The sequence below is a fragment of the Ambystoma mexicanum genome, chromosome 4p (assembly GCF_040938575.1).
Source record: "Ambystoma mexicanum isolate Mex_15411 chromosome 4p, UKY_AmexF1_1, whole genome shotgun sequence".
Taxonomy (NCBI): Eukaryota; Metazoa; Chordata; class Amphibia; order Caudata; family Ambystomatidae; genus Ambystoma; species Ambystoma mexicanum.
In genome coordinates this window covers 856,688,703-856,712,680 of record NC_090927.1, presented here as the reverse complement: position 1 = coordinate 856,712,680, position 23,978 = coordinate 856,688,703, and the positions used below count along the sequence as shown (strand labels likewise).

Sequence of the window (23,978 nt, the reverse complement as noted above, 5' to 3'; positions counted from 1 at the left end):
TGTGCCCTGGACAGAGCTGGTGGTTTTTATGGGTTTTCAACTCTTTTCAATGGTCCAAACCATGTTTGCTGCGTTTGGACTAGGACAGTGGCCAGTGCCTAAAATGGCCATGCCACGAAGTCCTTTGTTCTGTCCTTTGGCCTTCCCCAGGTCGAGCAGACACAGGAAATTCCTTATTTGGTCATGCAAAGCCTTCCCGGGCTTCTGCATGCCTTGTGTGTGTGCCTCCAGGATGTAGGCTGGAACCGCCTAGTTCCAATACACATCCTGTGTACCAGGATGTCTGGTGTGCTGGGATGACTGGGACCACCGTGGTCCGTGATTGGTCCACGTCTGGGATGGCTGTATGTGAGCAGATCTCCTATTGGTTTCTCTTCGTTTTGGCGCGAAGGAGAATTTGGATAAGACAAGGCATTTGACACCCATTCCAAGTCGATCTTCTGAGTTCACCGAACTTAGTACAGGATCCAAGTATCGTGAATCAGCTAAGCAGATCTGTGGAACCGATGGTGACCGGCTGGAAGGTTTGGCATCCTGAGCCCGCTATTGTCCCGTTGGACCCCCTGTTTCTGATCGAACTTAGAAGGCCTGCAAGGGCACATCGACCCATTAGAATAGTGGGACTAACTATTCTCGGAACCTCCAACTTAACCTCTAAGCGTGCCTCTTTGGAAGTGTTCCTGGACCGCCCAGTGAACTGACCAGCTCTAGCGGAACCTTTGCCCTGGAACCATCGCTGTATCGAGTTTTTACTTGATCCTTTGGAGACGGTAATGACGAGTTTTGTACACCTAGCATTCCTAGGTCTGGAATTAGGAGCGTACGTCTGAACCCGAGCATACACGGTCACTGTGTTGCCCAGCTGTGGTGACAAACTTCGTGGGTGTCTTGCTGCTCTGCCCCCTGTGCCCTAAGACTTGCTGCTGCTGTGGAACTGGTTTGATCCCTTCATCAGGAGTGGAGAAATCTCTCCCCTGTCCCGCCACGGAATCATCCCTGGAACGCAGCCCCTGAAAGCTACAGAGCCACACAACTGCTAGATTTGAACCTGTGACCGAAGTGGACTCGACTGCCGAAGTTTGGTACAGAGTGTGCCGAAGGTCGGTGAGTACTTGCAACCCTTACTGGTGGTCCCTGGCGCATCCATCCATTTTTACGCACAAGTGTCCGCTGAGGGCCACTCTTCTTTATCGAGGTAGCCTGTGCTACTGAGCTATTGCCAACTCTTGGACCCTCCTTGAATAGTGGAAACTTATTCTTCACTGACTCACCCACCTTTCTGAGTCGCTACAGCCCTGGAAGAGACCCCATCATGACTCAACCACACGATCACGTACGCCAGCACCAAAACTACTTTTGATCTCAAGGCTCCACTCAACTTAGGGACTGGACTGCCTCTCAAGTTAGGGTTTGAATTGTAAAGGACTGCCACAGAGATATTCATACTGTATAACCTTTCTTTACAAGTTGTGGAACTCTACTAAGTAATATCCCTGTTGGCCATTGGTTGATGTATATATGTTTGCTAGATTAGTGTTGTGTTGGTTTTGTTATTACTGCTGGATAATTACTTTGTGTTTTACTTAAAAGACCTTTAATAAATGGATCTATATTTTTAATATACACCAGACTGACAGTAATTTGTGGTATTGTTTGCTGTGTGTGCTCATTGTCGGCTTTCATCACCCTCACCTCTCCTGAGACCTAGTCTTGACCGCCGCCAATGCTACCGTGATTGGTCTGGCTTGTCCAGAAGGTTACCCTGTTCCAAGAAACTAGGCTGGCCTTCTGAACCTCTGCCCACCAGGTCATTATAACAGTCAAATTTGTGTGGGCTTGGACAGTAAATTGCACATTTTAGAAGCAATTTTTCCAAACTTTTTGTAGAGAAAACACCCCTGTAGCCTACTTGATATGGGTTGCGCTCACTCGCTGCGCTCGCTTCCAAATTCACCTAGCTAAATTTATGCCCCACCACCTTTCAAACTCACCAGCTGCCACTGGTCACTACCACTTTGCAGAGAGGCAATGCAGCTCTGGTTCTGGCCAAGTCAAGAAGGAATCTCCCGGTCGGCAGCTCATCTAGCCGGAGAGGAGAAAACGACAGTGGACACTCTGGGCAGGCAGAGCACAGTCTCCCACGAGTGGGAACTCGCTCCGGAAGTCCTTCAAGAGATCATTGCCCTTTGGGGCACCCCTCAAGTAGATCTATTTGCGACCAGTGTCAACCGGAAGTGCGAACTGTTCTGCTCCAGGGAATTTTCCCCATGAGGAGCTCATGGGGACGCCTTTGTAGGGGCCTGGCAGTTCCCACTCCTGTACGCATTTCCTCCAGTCCCCGTCATTCCTCTTGTGATCAGGAGGTTGAGAAAGTTCGGGAAATCCATGATCCCAATTGCTCCGGATTGGGCCAGGAGGACCTGGTACCCAGCCTTTCTGGATATGTCCATCTGCCGTCCAATACGTCTTCCACAAAGAGAGGACCTTCTCTTGGGAGAGGAGGGTCGGGTTCTCCAACCAGAGGTTAAATCCTTGCACCGCTTCCACTGGAATACATTTTGTAGCTGGTGCAGGGAAAGGGATGTGGACCCTTTTGACGTAGGTCAAAAGAAGAGGGGCACCTGGTTTTTCCCTGATCTTTCCAGGAACTGCAGAGTGTGTGCAAACAATTGATCAGGGCACCTTGATCAGTGGTTTACACACACCCTTTTGAATATAGTACACCTATGGTAATATCTTTTTTGTTACATTTGGCACTTGGCGGTGCTTTCAATTAAGTTCACGTCGGAAGAAATCTCCTACTTCAATATGCCTTTAATACTACAATTCCTAAAGGGACTCAATAACGTGTTCCCTCCATCTCCATTTCAGAACTGTGAAGTTCTGATTTGGGACCTCAATCTTGTACTAAAATGAATTGTGTGCTCCTTTCGAGCCACTTAATTTGTGCCCTTTAAGGCTGTTGGCCTTTAAAACCATCCTATTAGTGGCATTGACAGCAGCCCACAGGGTGAGCAAACTACAGGACATATCTTGTAAGCCTCCATATACTATTTTCTTTAAGGACAAGGTAGTTCTTATAGTCAAACCAACTTTTCTACTGAGGGTTGTATCAGACTTTCATTTATCTCAGAAAATGGTGCTATCATTTTCTACCCGCCTCCACATCCTAGCGAGGATGAGGAGAGGCTGCATAGGCTTGATCCAAGACGCGCACTTAGATTTTACATTTCCAGGATGGCTAAGTTATGTCAGGATGACCAACATTTTGTGGGATACATGGGTCACAAGTTGGGACTATCTGTTACGAAACAAACTTTGTCTAGATGGGTGATATTGGGCATTACGGAATGCTACAGATTGGCTGAGAAAGATCCCCCTGAAGGCCACCGGGCCCATTCCACAAGGGGCATGGCAACATCTTCTGCTTTACAGAGAGGGTTGCCGATACATGATATTTGCACAGCGGCCACATGGACTTCCATTCAAACTTTCACAAAATATTATGGTCTGGACTTGCCTCGAGTCAGGAAGGAAGATTTGGTAAGGCAGTTTTACATGCTGTCCATAACAATTCTTAAATTTGCATCTAAAATGTGTACTCCCTCCTCCAAAACCAGCACTGCTTTGGTAGTCTATCTGAAGATGACAAATACGTGGGAGGACAAAATCCATTCGAAGAACAAGTTAATTACCCCTGGTAACGTTCTTTCGATTGGATGTTCCTCCCACATATTCCTCATCGCCACTTCTAACCTTCCCGCAGTAGAATTTCAGTGCATGACACCTTACACTCTTTTAAGGTCTTATACTGGCTTGGGCACACTAATGCCGTTAATAGTGTTAATTGTGCATGAGGGCAGAATGAAGCTAACGGGCGCTGCGTGTTCTGTAAGTACAAGTGATGACGTCGACCTTGAGACAGAGGCCCTCGAGGGACATTAATGCACAGCGCCCTCTACCGAAAACAATATTCAGAAGCAGCTAAGCTGGAGAGGATATCTATCTAAAGATGAAGAATACGTGGGAGGAACATCCAATCGTAAGAACGTTACCAGAGATAAGTAACTTGTTGTTATCTCTCTCTCTCCCTCTCTCCCTCTCTCCCTCTCTTCCTCTCTTCCTCTCTCCCCCTCTCCCTCTCTCTCTCTCTCTCTCCCCCTTTCTCCCTCTCTCTCTCTCTCTCTCTCTCCCTCTTCTCCTGCCTCCAACTCCTTCCTGATTTCTCTCTCTCCTACTGTTCTCCTTTCAAATGACCTTCAATTACTCTCTCACTCACATACAAACTGCTAACACTCCCTCAGTCCCAACACCTTACCATCATTCTCTCCAAATACTGCCAAATTAGATTTTTATTCCCCTCCACCTGCTGCACCCTCCTCTCCGGTCTCTTGGTCTCATTCCATCTCTGCCGACCTCACCCAATCACCTCACTGACTCTGCTGACTTTTTATAGCCCCAACACTTGGAGCCTATAAGCTTCCCTCTGCTCCCATTAGTTACCCGAGATAGTTGCTCGCCTAGGCCAATCTCCGCCTGAGCTTTTCTCTTGTGGGCTGGTACTTCAGTAGGAAATATTCATTGGGAGCTTTATCCACATCCCGTGTTCATCCTCTGTCTTGACCATGTGGTCAATGCGGTCACTATACCAGGTAGGTTAATGTTCACAAAGGCTTCTGGTAGGGTTTCCTGATCACCATTAGGACTGTCACTCTGCTAGTTCTAGCTTCACTGCTGCTATTCCCCCGCAGCATGCATGGGAAGTCTGCAGTGGGTGTTTGGTCTCCCATTCAGCTCCTGAGTAGGGAAGCCTATTAAATTCCCATTTGGAAGGACAGTCTGTTCCTCCAGTTGTCTTCTGTTGGGCCCAGGTGCATTTTGGTACTTGTAGTCCCAGTTTATTATATGTGCACTGGACTGCATCCTGGGATCCATCACGCCAGGCGTCTAAGGAGTCTGGTGCATTCTTGTAATTGTAGTGTCTTAAGAACCACCTGAGCTGAAAAAGGAGAGAAACAATCCTGGCTATGATAGCGGTGGCAGAAGGTGGTGACAGAATCACCCCTCTTACCCACCATAATGTGTGAGCTTATTTTTGCTCCATGCTCATTGGGTTTGGCTCTTCAGAAACGTTCCACTCATTCTGAAAAAAGAACCTGTCTTTCATCCCTTATGATACTAGTTGTAAAGACAGCTAGAGCATGTGATGGCCCTTATGATAATAGTTGTAAAGACAGCTGTAGCATGTGATGGCCTATTGAAAGGCCACTGTAAGGTTATGGTACATTATAACTCCTCTCTTTGTGGAAAGTAAGGGAATAATTCTAAATGTGCCTTGCATGCACATTCTTAATACAATTGTGTCGAACATTTTTGTGAATGCTGTATTAAGGAGGATGACAAAATATCTTCATTTTTGAATGTGCACATCAATCCCTCGTATGCATACTGGTAGCCAGAGAAATGCATTGAGTATCAAAGGAGAGTTTTGTGCGTTTATCGCAGCAGCCTAACAAATCAAGCAGTGTAAATGTTCTTTCAACGAGATCCCTCTGCCAATGCCCAGGAAAGAAATGTTTAGCATACGGTGACAGAACATTTATCAAGAGCAGAGAAATGTATGCCTTGAACTGAGCACTGGTGTGAAAGATTGATTCCCACCAAACCTCCCCATTGCTGAATCTGCTTGTTAAAGAAGCCTTTTTGTCTGCTTTTTTGTTTTTCAGCTGTACTGGAGGAGCTGGTTAACAGTGGACGTCTGAAAGGCGCAGTGGTCGGTGGGAGACAGGACAAGGCTGTGTTTGTTCCAGACATCTATTCCAGGACACAGAGCAGTTGGGTGGATGCCTTTTTCAGACAGAACGGTTACCTAGGTAATAGACTTTCATTCTTGCACTCTCTGGAAAATAAGTCTTTGCAGATTTGTGGTTTTGCCTTTTGAAGGTGTTGTCCAGTTCTGACAGTGCAAGTGTTAGAAGATTCCAGAAGTCTGACATTTTGCACTATTTGAAAGAAAAAAACTCCAGATAGTTCATTTCCTCTGAGTTCCTAAGCACGTATATTTTGCTGCAATTAAAAGTCTTTCCCATGACAATTTGGTGGGAATTTCTATTATCTAAATTGAATGGACTTTTCTCCAAAGTTTATAAAGGTGGCGACAAGGGCTAATAAACAATCTTGCAAATGTTGCAGAATGTAGTATTGAGATAAGAGCCATGTCTATTTGTTCTTGGTGGGGCCAGTCATAGCCTGGTTTTAATGTCTCATTTCATGTTTTTTCATTAGGCTTGGAGACCTAGTTTTAATGTCCTTTATTGCCGTTCCTTAAATCACTGAGGTTTAATTGGACAGCCTGCCTGGACTGTAGTGACAGAGATTTCTCACCATCGTGTGTGTCCTGGGATTATGGAAAAGGGAAAACTAATTTCTAGAAGGCAGTGATTGGGTGACAAAGACAATTGCTAGATGACAGTGACCAGATCAGACAGTTGGGACTGACAGCTAGGTGCCTGTGGGAAGAGAGATTGACTGGAATGCAAGTGTTCTGGTTTCTGATAACTGAATATGTCTCAGGACTCAAGCCCTTTCCCTTGGGAAAGTTTCTGGGGCGAGGGAGAACCACCATAGAATGACAGACTTGTTCTGGATTGTTTGACTTTCAACCTACGAGGAATACCTCTCAAGACGAAGACTGCTTTAGAATGACACAAAGTTGAGCCCTTGGCGAGATTCTGGAGCTAAAGCAGTATGCTATGTCTACAGACTGAAAAGTGGACTGAGAGATAAATGTGAAAGAGCAGTGTAGTGGATGGAGGTCTTTACGTTTTGCTATACCCTGCAGCAGTTTTAAACACACCTGATGTCTGCTGATGGGGTATTATTTCACAGCTCCCAAAGCATCCCCTCACACTTCGTTTATTAAGGTGAGGGTGCCACACCCAAAAGCATTTCCTTCTGTCGATGAGGGAGAGGGCTCCACAGCTCCCTAAGCATTCCCTCATGGTAGGCTCAGTTTAGGGTGGGATGGATTTCTATTCAATGGTTGATGGTTTTCTCTGAGAAAACAATTCTGACAGTCCAGGGCTTCACCTGCTGGAGAGAGTTGCTTTGATGCCATACCATGCGTGTTCCTCAGTATGATGTTGTCCACAAAATAGAAGCTTTGTCTCTGGGAATTCCTTTTCATATCATTTCTGTATTCCCACATTGCTAATTTTTTATGATGGGGTCCATATGTCTGTTGGCATAGTCCGACCTGTTAACTTTCTCTATGGGGTGTTGTGCTAAAGTGAGGGTTTCTCTCTTCTCCATGAGAAGCTATGGCCCCTCGCATGGAGTGCCCACCTGGAGCAGGATATATCTATGCCTGCCTGTTGCATGGCCCACTTGGCCAACCTTGCTAACTTGGCTCTGGACACTGCCTTAAAGGGTTTCCGAAGAGCAAGGAACAGTTGGCCGTCCCCTGAGGGTCTGAGATGCACGGTTTTTACTTCAAACGCTTTCAGACTCCTGACTGGTGTGAGACAGGCATGGTATGAAGAGATGACACAGACAACAACAAGAGTAACAGTTTCGTAAAACCTTTATTGAAAGTTTTGGGTTGGTTTGATGCTTGTCCTGCCCTATAACTACAGTGGGGTTTGCCCTACAAAAATAAGCTAAGGAAAGTCTGTGCCTGAAAGTCCAAACCAACGCTGTCTGTGTCAAAACCTATGCTTGCCCTCACGTCTAATACTAAACACAGTGTAGGGATGTTCTTAGCTAACTAAACAGTATCCGAAAACAAATATGGAGCTACCTCTGGCTCCCTTGCCCAAGTTCAGGATACAATTCAAGTATTTGCTTGTTTCATCTAATTAGTCTAGCCTTGGGTTTCCCTTGTCCCAAGTCCAAAACACACTTGTTCTTGATGTACAATGTTGCGTTAATTTCACAAAATTCTAAGAGCGCAGGATTCCCTTCCTCAAGCTTAATGCACTTGCTCACATTAGTGATAACCAATATTGGTTCACAATACTAAACAGGAGCTCAGGATTCCCTTCCCTCAAGCTCAAAAGCAATTATTTCGAAGCGTTCATGACTTCCTTTAACAATGGTTACAGGTTGGTTGGGGCTCCCTGGTCTTGGCGCCGTTGATAGACTGCACGGTTCAGCCCCTACAGGTCACACAACCATTTGGCCTTGCAGTTTCTTAATTGGTTCCTTAACTGGGTTCTTACTTGATTTCTTATTTGGCTTATTTTTTGCCCAAGCTTTTTGTCCAAATATTCACTGGTAGGTGACTTGCTTTCTTTGTCACCCCTTTTCATATATTCGATTTTGTCGGCTTCCACTAGTAGCCTCTTTCTCCTTTTAACAGGTTTCCAGATAGAGCTTTTGCTCACACGTCACTGCCCCCCCCCCTTCTTCTGCTGTTTATTGAGTTCTTGCTTGTAATACTTCCAATTCACATTCAATTGTTCAGAGACCTTCATACGCGTATGATTTCCTTATACGTGAATGCTCTGTTTTCTAGTTTCCAGGCAGTCCATTGCTGGCATCCCATTCGCTTATTCTCTCATTTTCTATGGCTCGGAGACTTTCGACAATGTGCCAGCTGCACACGACCACTCTGATACGATGTATTTCAACAGCTTTCATCAGCAACTTGTATTCGCTCGCGTAACAGGCTGCTTGCATTTACTTGAAACTCACTGTTTGCGCTGCTGGATATCAGGGTTTATACACTCACACGGCTTCTGTGAGAAACCTGATGGTGTTTCCCTGACTAGTCCCTGAGGACCTGTCATCCAGGTGGCCAGGACACGGCCATCGCTATTGTATCCAGTTCCTGGGCTTGGATCATTGAGGGAGGATCACCTGGATGTGGGTCCTCGGGGAGTGGAAGTGGGACACTGACGGCTGAGATGTAGTATCCCCCTTCTTTGAACACCTTTTCCCCCTCCTACCATGTAGGATATTCTGAAACACTGCCCCCCCCCATTTTCTGACACAAACACTTTCCCACACCAAAGACGATGGACAAATGCCAAGTTAGGCAATTGACTTGAATCACCCATACCTGATGGCCCTTTCCCTTCCCCACAAGGATAAACGGTGGAGCACGAGAGCACCATACGAGCAAGGCAGACCGCAGGACGAGTCAGCTATCCAGGCACGGCAGTTCAAGAGGAGGAGAAAGACCGCACATAACGAAAGGGTGACAAGGAGAGAAGCGGCGTTGCCCTTTCCGACAAAAGGCTTTGAAAACCTATGCAGAAGGATACGTAAGACCGCAAACAATAGCTAGCGTGTGTTGCAGCAGATGTCAACGGTACACAAGACCCTCCTCCCCTGATAACCAAGCCGAGGAGAGACGCCTTCTATTGTGGTACCGGCCTTGACTCCTGATCCGAAGAAAGCCAAGCGGTTCATCACAGCTGGTGAGTCGAGGGGAGGATCGATAAAGAAACTGAACACTGTTGGAGAAAAGTAGCAAACTGCTGATTACAGAATGTACAAAGAACTGTTGATGTCAAAGGGGAAAGCCAGCTGCAGATGAGCTGCACGTAGTGACGTGGGTGCTCACTCGAGTAACTCTGGGCGATTACCCGATTATTGAAACTACCAGAACCAGAAGGCCTTGGGAAAGGCGAGAAGAGGGTCAAAGTGGTCATGCGGGGGTCTAGTAAAATCCTTTGTATATTCAAAAGTCTTTGACCAGTAGATGATCGTGAATAAGGGAAGGGAATCCCGCTTCGTAAGAATTCAATGAGAAAAGGTACGATTGACAGATTGACGAACGTGAACTCGAACGAGGGATGCTGACAAAAAGGGGCAAAGTCTAAATTCCCAAAAGAACAGTATGTTGACTAGAGTGAACCCGGCAGAGGATGGTTCACATCGAATTGTTTGTAAAGACATTGGGCCTCATTCCGAGTAGCTGTCACAAGCTTCTTTCTTTCTCACCTTTTTCTCCTTGCTTGTGGCCTTCCGGGATGAGGTTTCTTTCTTCTTCACCGAGCGTGACTTGTATAAGCTGGAACGCAAGCCCTCTGGTTCCAGCGTGGAAGCCGGCTGCAAGCAGGTAGCTTTTGATTTCCAGGAACAATGTCAATTAATCCAGGAAGGAGGATATAGGAAGGTAAGGTTTGGAGGGGGTCTAGGAACTAGGAAGGAAAGATAGAATACACGATAGAGCAGAGAGCGAACTCGAACAACGTCTAGTAACTCGTAGGGGTAGAGTTGAGACGCGCGGAGCCGCCGGGGTGTGCCTGTTTTCTAGGAAGCTAGAGACTTCATGCAAAGGCTAGAGCGCAGCGGTTCTAATTAATCGGCCATCTTGGATGAGTTGCAGAGTTTATGCCGCGGTGCATCATGGACCACGAAGTCTTGAAGGGCCGGATTCGGCTATTCATGACAGTAGGGCGATAAGGGATACCGGGCACCGGTAAGGAGACCGGTGCCGTTAATCCCTTTGCCGCCCTACTACGAGGTCCCTTAGCGGGTCCCTCCTTTAACACCTGGTCTGACCCGGCGTTATGGACGGGACCCGTTAAGGGACTTCAGAGCAAATAACGGTACCGCAATTTGCGGTACCGTTATTAGATCCTTCCCCATTCCCATTGAGCCATATGGGGGCCCAAATGGGAGTGGGGAATGGCTTTTTCAATGGGGACTTACCGGTCCTGCAAAGGTCGGACTACACCGGTAAGTCCCCGTTGAACCAGACCGGTACCGTTATTGGAGGCAGTCATGGCGCAAATAGCGCCATGACTGCCTCCAATCTCGGACTGAGGCCCATTAAGATTTGTGAATACCACAGAGGGGTCTGCGCCCGGAAGAGGGGGACCCAAGGGTGAAGAATCGTCACCCAAGTGCAATCCGAAAGAGCTTTTGTTGAACTTTTTGTTACTATCAGATCCTCGGAAGCAGGATAGACAATCTTCAAAGATTCTGATATTCATGAGAACTTTCTAGGGATCTGCGCCCAGAAAAGGGGGATCCAGAGGTGAAAGACATCACCTGATGTAACTGTGAAAAGGATCTCTTTGTTTATTATTTGATTACATCAGGCCCACTGCAGCAAGAGACTTTTTGATAGAAAAAGACTTAACCACTGAATGCCTCGATTGCTGAAAGCGGAACTGTTAGCTCGTGCGGGGCATGCTCGAGCGTCTGCTGTGCTCCAAAGTCCCAACTTGTCCTGTGCTGAAAACATGGGGAAGGGAGACCTCAGGTAACGCATCCTGACTTATCATTTGTGAACACTTCCTTTTTTCTTAAGAACATCATCCCACATTTTTTTGTATTTAGTGCAAGGATTGGCAGTGGGTTTTTCTTAGTATAGGCCTTTTTACTTGACACAACGCCACTAGGACTGCCTTATTATTTTTTGATGGTCGAAGCTTGCTCCCATCTTTATGGTTAGATAAGGCGTTTCTCCAACTACCTTTACAGTTTGATAAACACCCTTGAGCTGTGATCACTTGTGTCTGTCTATTCTTGATACCATGCCTTTCTTACTTCTTACACCTGAGGTCAGGGTCTCACGTCCTGCCCCTCAGACACTCTTGGGTCGGCTTCCTTTCCCCAGAACACGGTTCCCTTCTTCTGTCCTCGTAGGCTCCCTGGAGACGCAGCTCCTTTGCCATGCTTCCAAAAACTGCTTTCCTCTGCAACTTTTCAGTGTCTCTGCTCTCTGCTGTCCACAGGCTCATCACAGGCTGGACTGGACCTCAGTCTGAGAGAAGAACTGTGTAGTCGCAAAATGATTCCAGGTGATCTGGGAACCAAGCTTGACCTCTTCACGCTGGCATCATCAGCATCAGTTTTACTAGCTGGCATCTCACATATGCTAGCATCCTCATGATCATAGTCATGTGAGGTCCCCATTGTTTCAGGAAGGGGTATGTGGCTGCTGCTTTGGGATCTGGTTTCCAGCTGAAAAATCACTCCATCTGATGACTGGATGCAAAGAGATCCATTTCACAAGGACCTCTCAGCTGCATCAGGCTGAGGAATATTGACTTGTTCAACCTTGTTCAACCTCCAGTCATGGGAGTCCCTGCGATACCTGGAGTTCCAGTCTGCCACAAGGCTCTTGTTCAGGCAGAAAAGGCAGAAATGGCAGAAATCCTTGGCCAGCTCGGCCAACATTCTTGACCTCGTTCCTCACAGCTGGTTGATGTACTGCAACGGCTGAGATGTTGTGCAACCTCAAGAGTATGGACCCTGTCTGAGATGCTGGATCTTCAGACCCTGGAGGGCACAATAATGCAGTGGACCTGGGAAGATGGCTTGGATAGAGGAGGCAAAACGCCCCAATTTCCTTCCTAATTTCCTCAGGGATATCGGATCTTTGGCCAGGACTGTTCTGATCTCCTTCTTGATGTCGTTGACCTTCTGAATGGTTAGACTCCGCGTCCCCAGCTCTGAGTCAATCACAAAACCCAGGAATTCTATCCTCTGTGCAGGTCTTATCTCAGACTTCTCTCAATTCACGCGAAATCCTAAATCCTCCAGGATACTCGTCACCAGAGACACGTGCGCATGTAGGTGAATTGGATCGTGCACCATGAGATATATTTAAATGGCTGCAACGGGACGGATATTTAATCAAGTGATTAGTCTCACTCCTTCCTCACGTAGCTTGGTCACTATTGGCTTGAGTAGCTTAGTGAAGCACCAAGGAGCCGAGGACAGCCCGAATGGGCGGCAGGTGTACTCCCAACGTTGACCTCACCAGGGATATTGGAGGAATCGCTGGTGTGGTTCTTGTATTGGTACTGCCAGGTAGGCGTCCCACAAGTCTATGTGAACTAACCATTCTCCCTTTAGGATTTCGCGCATGAGGTGAATTCCTTCCATCATGAAGTGGTGGTATACGCGCAAATAATTGAGATCCCTGAGATTGATCACTGGCCTGACTTTCTGCTTCCTCTTCACTAGGAAGAGGTTTCTTAAGAAGCCTAGTGCCCCTTGATCAACCAGGAATATCACTCCTTTTCTTAAAAGCTCTGTGACTTCTCTGTCCATCAACCGTTGCTCCTCTTCTGACAGTTTTGGAATGGATTTCCGATGCACAGATGTTTAGGAGGCCACCCGTGTTATTGAAACAAGGGACACTTCTGGGAAGATAGCCAGACCAATTAATGGTAGCTTGGAGAGCAGTCAAGGCTAAATCTCAGGAGAAGTGAGGGTGATCAGTGGTCTTTTATAAGCGCACACAGTGAAACACCAAGAATTCCTATTGGGCAGAAGTATATGAAAATACACAATTTATTAGGTCCAAGAATAAACACAAATGTATTATGAAAATCAATAGCAAATTACCACAAAAGCAACACATTAGGTATAATATATACAATCATTGGAGTTAATGCGATAAAGTTAGAAACTACACCAATACCTGTAAGGGAAAAGGGCAGCCAATCTTTAGAGCATGGACAATTTTCAGAAATGGAAAACCCTAACTTTATAAGTCAAGCCCTGCGATGAATGGAACCTTGTACTCAATGTTCGATGCATGCGTACAGGCGCTTGGTTGTGCGCAAAAGTCACAAAGTACCTTTCTAGGAAGCTGGCAAAGTTAGGGACAGAATTCTGAAGGGTGGAAACAGGTTCCAAGAGTCAAGGGAGGATCTGCTTTGATGAACAAAGCTATTCCCAGCTTTCAGAGGACTCTAGGAAGCAGAGGCTATCCAAGCCAAAGAGAGGAAAACAAGGAATCCTCCTCGTAAAACATTATGATTGAACAAAGGGTCACCGGTAAGTGGTTTCAGTACTCACTGCCCTTAGCTCGGTTTTAGTCCAAACTTGGAAGGCCTGGAAGGGACTGTCAGGTTCGATTAACCACCCTTGGTTGGGCTTCAAAGTGCACAGGCGCTGCAGGTGCAAATGAAGGTCTGGTTTGCAGTAGGGGCTGTATCTCTCGATTCGGTTGAAGAACAAAGGAAGCACTGATGCAGCTGGTCTCATGGCACAAGAAGGAACATGGGAAATCCACCTTCAGCAACCGTCAGTGTTGCACAGTGATGCAGAGGCTCCCAACTCTCGCTGTCTGATGCAGCCTCCTCTCTCGTGGCCCAAAGCAGCTGGGATGATGAAATTCAGTGAAAAGGTGCTTTGCAGTGCAAGTTAGGATTCCCCAGAGTTTTGAGTCAAAACCCAATGCAGCGACGGTCCTGTAAGGTGGCCAAGGTTTCAGTTGGACAGTCCACTGGATGGCCAAGGGGCATATTTCCAAACAGGCTCTTTTGCAGGGAAACCGTGAGGCGTTGAGTGATTAATTCTACTACTCTAATGGTTCAAAGCACTTTTGCAGGTCTTCTGAGATCGAGCGCAAAGTCAGGCTTTACCGAGACAACAGCATGCTCAGGGTGCCAACCTTCTTCACTGCGGTACCGGATAGTCCTTGGATCTGCTCAGCTCTTCTGGATACTTGGCTTTGTCTACTGGTCGATTCAGACCTGTTGCTTATCTGCTGGTCTGCATTCAGGACCCCTCCTCATATCTAAAAGTCTGGCGAATACTCACACCCGGTCAGCCAATGGGAAGATCTGCCCCACTCATGTATGCCAGCAGTGGTCCAATCAGGGACCATTGGGGTCCTTGTGCACACCAGACATCCTGGCACCAGTAGTATGGATTGGGACCCGACAGTACCAACCCACTTCTCCAGCATGGGGTCTGGCATGGATTCACATGCTCATGAGTATTCCCCGTCGTCAGGCTGGGAATCCTCAGTAAAGAAAAAATCAGTATCAGTTTCGTTTCTGATCTGTCTCTCTTAGTAGTAACCAATCACTGGTCTCTGGGTCATACTGCCCCCAGCCAATGACTGCCCTCTCCCTAAGCCCCTCCTCCGGCAGCCATTCTCAGATTTTTACCACACGTTCAAGTGTTGGGAGTCCTCGAGCTATGGCTCTCGAGCTTTTATTGCGTTTTCATGCTTTTTTCAAAGAGATTTTCTCATTTTTTGGTTAAATCGAGCCTCAAGCTCCACCGTTCCACTTCCGATCAACGGGGACCCGTTTCGGAATTTTCTACGCCCCTCAAGGGTGAAGTTTTCGGATCCAAGCTGTTCAGGAACTGCCCTGGATGCGGGTTACAGAATGTTTTCAAGGAGGACGAGCATTCGAGATGTCTCTACTGCCTTCATGAGGATAAGACACACGTGGAGAAGGACTGTGCGTTCTGCAAGAACCTATCAGCACGGACCATGAGGGATCGTCGTTCCCGGCTCGCCAGCTGGCTGGAGAAGGGCCCACCAGGTGAGAAGAAGAAAAGGTCCGAGGGGTCTTCCAAGTCCTGTGAGGGCGCCTCGGCGACGGGGGCCCAACAGAAGGCTAAGCACCGTGAGTCCGCGGGCACCGGGAGAGCCGAACGGTCGGGCTCTTCGGCTGCCAGGCAGGGCGCGCCTTCCCCGGCACCATCGACCACGAGCCAACGCTCTGGTTCGGGGAAGAGGAACTCCGAGAACCCGGGTAAGCTTCTGGAGAGGCCCCGGTCGATCTCGAATGATTCGGCCGAGGGGGAGCGAGGCGGTGACCCTCCCCCCAAGGTGAAGGCCTTAAGCGCGCCAAAGGTGGCGAAGGCCTTGATTCACCCGGCTAAGGCCTCTATTGAGGGAGTCCGGCGGCCCTGGCGAAGCCTGGGGATGCTACACCAGTGGAGGCTATCTCGGGCCCAGAGTTTCCCTGCCACCGCAGAGGGAATCCTCTTTCCAGCCCAGCGACAAGACCCCTGTGAAGACCCCGGTGGAAAAAGAGGGGGGAGGGAGAGTGGCCATCACGGACACGGATTCAGCCTCTGAGGAAGAGCTGGTGGAAACCGTGAAGAACCTCAACGAGAGGTTCGAGAAGGTACGATCCCACGGGAGGGATCCCGAAGAAGTGGTCGAAGAAAGCAATGGTGGCGCCGTCGAGGCCCCAGTGAAGGAGCAGCCATCCCTCCCGTCGCAGGCATTGCCCGAGCCTCAGGACAACTCGGCGGCCATTTTGATGGCAATCCAAACCTTATGCACGGAGATAAGGACGAGATTACCACGAACCCCGGCGGACGATCCAGAACCGGGCCCGTCGGGAAGCCCTCCGAACAAGCGGAGGAGAGTTCATCCATCCCCGCCCTTCATGCCCCCACGACCCGTGGAGCCCTCATCCCCCTCACCTGACCCCAGGGATGACACGGCGACGGATACGACGACGGGGACGGATGACGACGGTGGTGATGACGGGACGGACCTTCCATCACCACTCCCTCGGGGTTCCCCGCCTGACGAAATTGGCTCCTTTCACGCCATGATCACCAGGGCATCCGAGCTCTTCCAGCTCTGCCCCGAGGAACAGAAGGAGGAGGGTTTCCTCTATCAACGGCAAGAGGCCAAGAGAAAGACGGTCCTCGCGGTACCGTTACTCAACGATATCTGGGCCGAGGGACTTGCGATACTGAAGAACCCGTCCACGACGCCTGACAAGAGGGACAGGTACGAGAAGAAGTACCGGGTCCCTGACGCCGCCCCTTTGTGCCTCAGGGCTCAACCTACGCCGGATTCGGTCGTCTCAACGGTGGCCAAGAAGAAGGCAGCGGGGGCGACATCTTCAACCTCTACTTTCCCAACTGACGGCGAGGGTAAGAAATTGGACGCCATGGGTCGACGGGTCATCTCGTCGGCGGCGACGACAATTAAGGCGGCCAACGCCTTAGCGATTGTGGCCCGTTACGACAGGGGGCTATGGTACAAGATAGCCCCCCTACTGGACTTCCTACCAGAGGACAAGAGGGCGGAGGCCCTGGAGATTCTGCAGGAAGGTGAGGTGGCGTCGGACCACGCCATAACGGTGGCAAGGGACATTGCCGACACCGGGTTTCGCCAGTTAGGCGACGGTGTTTGCCTTCGACGACGAGGCTTGCTCATGGCGACAGACTTCCGTCAGGACATGCAGACCAGAGTTTTGGACATGCCATTCGACGGCAACAACCTGTTTGGAAAACAGTGGATGAGTCGCTGCAGGCCATCAAGGCCGACACAGAGACGGCCCGAGCCCTGGGAGTCCTTCAGCAACGACGGCCCTTTCGGAGTGCCGGAGGCAGACAGGGGGCCTCCAAGGGATCAGCGGTGGCTCCTTTACGTACCGCCAGGCGGCCCGCTCCTCGTCCGAGGAGGCTTACAGAAGTCGCGGCAAGCAAGGAGGTTCTTGGCGTCATCGCCAAGGAGGCCAAGGCGGCAAGGCCGCCTCCAAGCAAGATTGAACCGGCCGTAGCGTCGGGCCCCCACCGAAGCACCCTGGTGGGAGTCCGGCTGGCGAAGTTCGTCAGCGTGTGGGAGTCCATCTCCACCGACCGTTGGGTGCTGGATGCCCTGGCCCACAGGCACACTCTTGAATTCCAAAAGAAGTGTGCCCGCATTCCTCCCGTGGCCAGGAAGGAAAATCAAGTCCCTCAACTGCTGTTGGAGTTAAAGGCAATGCTCTAGAAGGGTGCCATCGAGCTCGTCCCCAAGAGGCTCCGGGGCTCCGGAGTATACTCAAAATACTTCCTCGACAGAAAGAACACAGGCGGTTAATGCCCCATCCTGGACCTACATCGGTTGAACAAGTACAACAAGGCACATAAGTTCAGGATGGTCACTCTCCAGCACGTGCTGGGACAGCTGGAGGAAGGCGACTTCCTATCGTCGTTGGACTTGGAGGATGCTTACTTCCACATCCCCATCCTAAAAGGACACCGAAAGTTCCTCAGATTCGTAGTCCAAGGACGCCACTACCAATTCAGAGCTCTGTCATTCGGATTGAAGTCGGCACCCAGGGTGTTCAGCAAGTGCCTAGCACCATTGGCGGCGTGGCTGCGCCTGCAGGGGATCCACGTCTACCCCTACCTGGACGACTGGCTCATCGGTGCAAGGACAAGATAACTCGCCGTCGAGCACACGGCGAAGACTGTCCGCTTACTCACGGAGCTGGGTTTCTCCATCAACTACCCGAAATCCCGTTTGGGTCCGTCGCTCGATACAGTGGAACGATTGGCGTCTCCGTCGGAGGAAAGGACGAAGGCCATCTTAGGCAAGGTGCAGCGCCTGCTGGCACGGACGTGGCCAGGGTGAGATCCATCAAGTCCCTCCTCTGAATGATGTCCTCGTGCATCTATCTAGTGCGCCTGTGCAGGCTACGGATGCGTCCTCTACAGGAGTTCCTCAACGCCCGCTGGATGTAACCGGTGGGCAGCTTCGAAGACAAGATCCCGCTCAACGAGGTTTTCCGTCGGCCAATTCAGTGGTGGGGCACCCGTGCACACCTCACGGCAGGCACGGACTTCCAGACCCCGGAACATCAGGAGACTGTGACGACGGACGCCTCCCTGGAGGGATGGGGTGCGCACACCAGAGATCTCCACGCAAGAGGCCTTTGGCTCCCGGAGGAGAGGTCCCTCCAAATTAACATCTTGGAGCACTGCGCCGTGCCCTATCCAAGGAGGCCCAGGGTCTGTGGCACTGCGCCGTCACTCAGGGGATGTTTCTGGTTCCCTTCCATCTGGCAGGAATAAAAAACACCATCGCAGACTCACTCAACAGGGAGCTGCACTTGTGCCATGAGTGGGACCTACGCCGGGATCAAGTGGATCGGCTCTTCCAACGATGGGACAAACCCCAGGTCGACCTGTTCTCGACGGCGACGGCGATGCTTTCTCGTTCCCCTGGGACGGCCTGTTCCTGTATGCATTTCCTCCATTGCCGCTGCTGCTTCGACTCATCAGCCAGCTCAAGAGGTCCCAGTGCAGGATGATCCTCGTCGCACCGGCGTGGCCGAGACAGATCTGGTTCCCGGACCTTCTGGACAATCTCAGCGTCCCCACCAGTCAAGCTGCTGACAGACGCAGATCTTCTCTCCAGAGAGGGAGGCACCATTCTTCATCACGACCCGGAGTCGCTGAACTTGCAGGCCTGGCTCCTGCAGCACTAGAGTTTGGAGGGTACGATATCCCGGCTGACTGCAGAGAGGTTCTTGCAAAGGCCAGGGCGTCCTCCACTCTCAAGTGCTACGGACTTAAGTGGAAGAGGTTCTCTGTCTGGTGCTGTGCACAGAAGATCAACCCTCTACGGATTACGGCACCTCAAGTGCTACCATACCTACTGTCGCTGGCCAAAGCTGGACTAGCTCACACTTCCATCAAGATACATCTGGCAGCGATCTCCCGATACACCAGAACTTCTGTCCTTGTGGTCTCATCGACTGGTGAAGGAATTTATGAAGGGACTGTTCCGATCGTTCCTGCCGGTGAAGGCTCCAGCCCTGGCGTGGGAGCTCAACGTGGTGCTGACCAGGCTCATGGGGCCACTATTCGAGCCTTTGCATTCGGCTCTGTTGAAGTTCCTGTCGTGGAAGACAGTGTTCCTTGTAGCCATCACCTGTGCACGACGCATGGGAGATTTCAGGCCCTATCCTGCAAGCCTCCATACTTGACTTTTCATGATACGAGAGTGCTGCTGAGGACGCACCCCTCTTTCATTCCCAAGGTGCCGTCAGACTTCCATCTTAACGAGCCCTTGGTGTCGCCAGTTTTCTTTCCGTCGCCTTTGTCGCCGGCCGAGAGGACTTTGCACTTGCTGGATGTAGCTAGAGCGCTTAAGTTGTACGTGGACCGAACGAAGAGTTTTCGGAAGACATCACAGCTGTTTGTGAACTTTGGACCTGTGAACCAAGGGAAGGCTCTCTCGAAGGCTTCCATTTCCAGATGGCTCTCCAGCTGCATCATGCACTGTCATCAGTTGGCCAACCGACCGTTGCCCAGCTGTCCGAGAGCCCATTCGACCAGAGCGATCGCTGCTACTATGGCGTTCTTGTCTGGTGTGCCCCTGCTGGACATCTGCAGGGCTGCTACGTGGAGGTCGACGCACACCTTCACGAGTTTCTACTGCGTCGACCGGGATTCCAGGGAGGAGTCCAGAGTCGGCCAAGCAGTGCTGCGCAACCTGTTCGCCTGAAGGTGGGCCTGGTGAGGAGGTAAGAGTTGCTTAATGTTGAGTTTATGTAATGCTTAATGTTGAGCCTTTTGCCACCTCCCGTGATTGTGCATGTGTGTACTGCTATGTATTCTTATATTCATGAGCATGTGAATCCATGCCAGACCCCATGCTGGAGAAGGAACAAGTTACTTACCTGTAACTGTTGCTCTCCAGCATGGGTCTGGCATGGATTCACATGCAAACCCTCCCTCCTTCCCCTCTGCGGCTCTTCACTTGGTCATACTGCAACTTTACGTGCTACCAAATCTGAGGATGGCTGCCGGGGGAGGGGCTTAGGGAGAGGGCAGTCATTGCCTAGGGGCAGTATGACCCAGAGACCAGTGATTGGTTACTACTAAGAAAGACAGATCAGAAACGAAACTGATACTGATTTTTTCTTTACCGAGGATTCCTAGCCTGTTGGGGAATATTCATGAGCATGTGAATCCTCGCCAGACCCATGCTGGAGAACAACAGTTACAGGTAAGTAACTTGTTCCTTCCTGGGTACCCACATATGTGACTTGTAGGAGCCTGCGAAAGAAGCAGCTTTCGCAAGCAACTGCATGCCCAAATAAGGAATTCTTGGTTCACCAAAACCAGGTGAAGGCCAAAGAGCAAAATGGCCAAAGGAACAGCCAAAAGACCTTGTGGCATGGCCATGACGTACACTAGCCACAGTCATGGCAAAATGTTGTAAAAATACAAATAAAGATAAAGCATGCGCTGCCACCAGTCTGTTCCTAGACATACTTTGCAATCACCAAAAAAATCCTTAGTGGTTGACTAGGTCCAGAAAGCACAAGAACCCCATTGCGCAGTACAGTAATGTACTTTGCACAATGATAAGATGTTACCAAAAGTGGTAACAAAGACAAAGAACATGTCAGTTTCCCTGTAACAAAGAGCAAAAGCCCAGGGGAGTGCAGCTGAAGGCTGTGCCCCTATTGGTGAAAGTCAGGTCAGTATACTGAAACGAAAGCAAAATGTTTCGGACCGTCCTCAAATGTAGAGGGAAAGTTTCCTTTTGAGAAATGTTCCCCAACAGACAGAGCGAACGGGTTTGGCCGTCTAACTTGCAAGGGTTCTTGAAAAAACTCTAGCAGAAGGCCTGCCCTGTTTCCAGGACCCAGGCGTCTTGCAGTAATCTCTTGCCACTTTCTCAGATGTGCTGCTAGCCTGCTGCCTATTGTGCGAGTGGGTGCGTTCGCTGTTGCGCTGGGTGCGTGCAGAATTGCTCTCACCTGTGTTGGATGACTTGCAGTCTGTCAGCACCTCTCCACCCTCTGCCCCTCCCTCGCGAGGGAAAGAAAGGGTGCAGCTTCCTGTCTCCCTGCTGCTGCCAGCGGGCCTTTGTCCTTCTCCTCCTCGGCTGGCTGAGCAGCCCCTGCCTCTGCCAGCCCATCCAAAATCTCTGGGCGCGCAGACCCTCTATAACCCTTTAAGTGCCATGGGTATTTCCCCCCCAGTGCCAAAACCTTTTTTGATGATTTCGGTATGTGGCCATTCACTGCCTTGTAACTTTGATGTTACATGAGATATCTCGGCCAAATTTGGCTCCTTTTTTTTCCCACATGTAGGTGGTCGTAACGCCACGCAGGAATCCTAGGTTGTGTTAAGGGGGTGAGAGAAAATAACCAAAAAGGGCGAAATGTTTGTGTTTTTTCAAAAAATGCGAATACAATGATGTACAAAGAAGCCTGTGTTTGTTTCCTTGTAAGAGCTATGAACAAATGGTTTGCTGTGCTGAATTCCCCAATTTCCTGGCTTTCAAGAACAGGTTGAGTGGAAACAAAAAAAATCTTTTGATGTGGTTATCAACTGTTTTGTGAGAGGTAGGCGATTTTGGCCATTTTTGCCAATTGGGCATGCATGGACGGAATGGAAGAAAAGGGTAGGAAAACCGAATTGGAGGACAGAAAGGCATATATTTCTGAAAAGTAGACAAAATTTCAAGTTTAGGAAGGGGTGATTTGCGTAGGTCGGGCAACAACTAGGTAGGGGAAAATGCCATAGATTGGGGATAAAGCGGGAAAATGACTGAAAAAAAGGTATGTGGTGGACATGGTTAGCTTGGTACGGAAATGGCTTCTGTGAATTTTGAGAAAAGCAATGCTCCGCTACATTCCCCCGACTCTTGCAGGTAAGAAAGGGCACATTTTTTGTAGTGTTTTACAAAACAAGCAATACCACAAGCCAAACCCTGAGCCATGGTACACAGGAGTTTTATGCTTACGGCCTGAACAGACACACTTAGCATTTGTAAATCAGGAAAACCAATGTGGGGAGGAACGGCAAGCATACTTTTTTTGAAAAGAGCACAGGCAGACCTTTTCAAGGGTAGGTGACTTGTGCAGGTTACAAAAGTGTATGGTGCCTAAAGCAGTGACTAAATGTAGGGCACATTTGGGAAATGAAAGGGTTGTGTGACAAAGGTCAAAACGTTATGAAAACCACACAAACAAAACAAATGTTATACCTTCCCACGTTCCCACAGGTGTCCCCATGAAAACGGTACCTCACATGTGTGGGTGCACCTACCTCGGCGCCAAGGGGAAAGCCTAAAACACAGGTAACCCCAAGTCTGTTTTGACAAGTGAATTTCACACTTTCTGCAGATGGGCACACCATACAGATATGGACCTCGGGGTATCCAAGCCACCAAGGAAAACAGGGAACCCCATGCATTTCTGAAAAGAGGCCACCCGTGGGAATCCGCAGAGGTATGATTTGTGCAAATCGGCCCAGAATTTATTACCCAGACACCCCCGCAAGTCCGAAATGTGTAAAACAAAAAAAACATTTTCCGCACATTTCACTCGGCTCACCCATCGAAACACGCCGCCAACAACACATGGCCTACCGTCCCGCGTTCCCACAGATGTCCTGATAAAAACGGTACTTCACATGTGTGGGTGAACCTACCTGGGCGCCAAGGGGAAAGCCTAAAACACAGGTAACCCCAAGTCTGTTTTGACACCTGAATTTCACACTTTCTGCAGACGGGCACACCATACAGATATGGACCTCGGGTGTCCAAGCCACCAAGGAAAACGGGGAACACCATGCATTTCCGAAAAGAGGACACCCATGGGAATCCGCAGAGCTATGACTTGCGCTGTGTGACAGCATTGCTGGGCGCAGAGAGGTCGCAGAGCGCTCGATCCGCGCCCAGCAATGCCCACTGGACCACCAGGGAAATGTTTGTGACGTGGGGGGAGGGGGGCTGCTTACAGTAAGCAGCCCTCGCCCCGCCCCCGGCCCTCCAAAGCATGGGGGCACATGTGTGCAACCCTGGGGGCAGATGGCTGATCATCTGCCCCCAGGGAAGGGGACAAAAAAACAAAACAAAAAAAACGAAATCATGGGGGATGGGGGTGCCTGCGATTCTTTTGCCCCCTGAAATGGTGGTGGCCCTCCCACACCAAGTGGAAAGGGGGGCCACCCCTTGTAGCCCTCCCTGGGGGCAGATTTATGCCCCCAGGCAGGAGTACATGAGGTGCCCCCCCGCCATCCATTTGGGGGGTGGGGGGGAAGGGCCACCAGGAATAAGTGTGCAGGCCCCCCAAAAGATGGGGCCTGCAGGATAGGGCCCCTCCTGGGGGCAGATGGCTGATCATCTGCCCCCAGGGAAGGGGGCAAAAAAAACAAAAAAAAAGGGAATTTTGGGTGGGAGTGGCCCTCTCCCCCTCACCCCAAGGGGAAATGGGGGTACCCCTTGTAGCCCTCCCCGGGGGCAGATATCTGCTCCTAGGAAGGGGCATCTGACCCCAGGGAGGGCTGAATGAGATGCCCCCCCTGCATTTGGTGTGGGGGGGGGTAGAGGGTCACCCCCCATTACATAAGAAAATTACCTGGCCGTTTAGGGTGCCCCTCAGCCCGCCCTAAAGTGTAGTGTACCATTTTCCATTTATTTCTTGGTTTACGAAACTTGCCTTGGCGCGGAGGAGCACATTGGTGTGCCAATCTGGCCCCAGGGTGCCCAAACCTTACTGCTC

At 49.9% G+C, this 23,978-nt stretch overlaps 1 protein-coding gene across 2 annotated transcripts in view; it reads left to right on the top strand.

The window, feature by feature from the left end:
- Positions 1-23,978, top strand: part of UFL1 (UFM1 specific ligase 1) — a 1,228,658-nt gene that overhangs the window by 368,347 nt on the left and 836,333 nt on the right. For both annotated transcript variants that reach the window (XM_069606422.1, XM_069606423.1), the window contains one exon: positions 5,727-5,873. In XM_069606422.1, the coding sequence (XP_069462523.1) occupies positions 5,727-5,873 (147 nt within the window). The remainder of the gene's footprint in view (positions 1-5,726; positions 5,874-23,978) is intronic.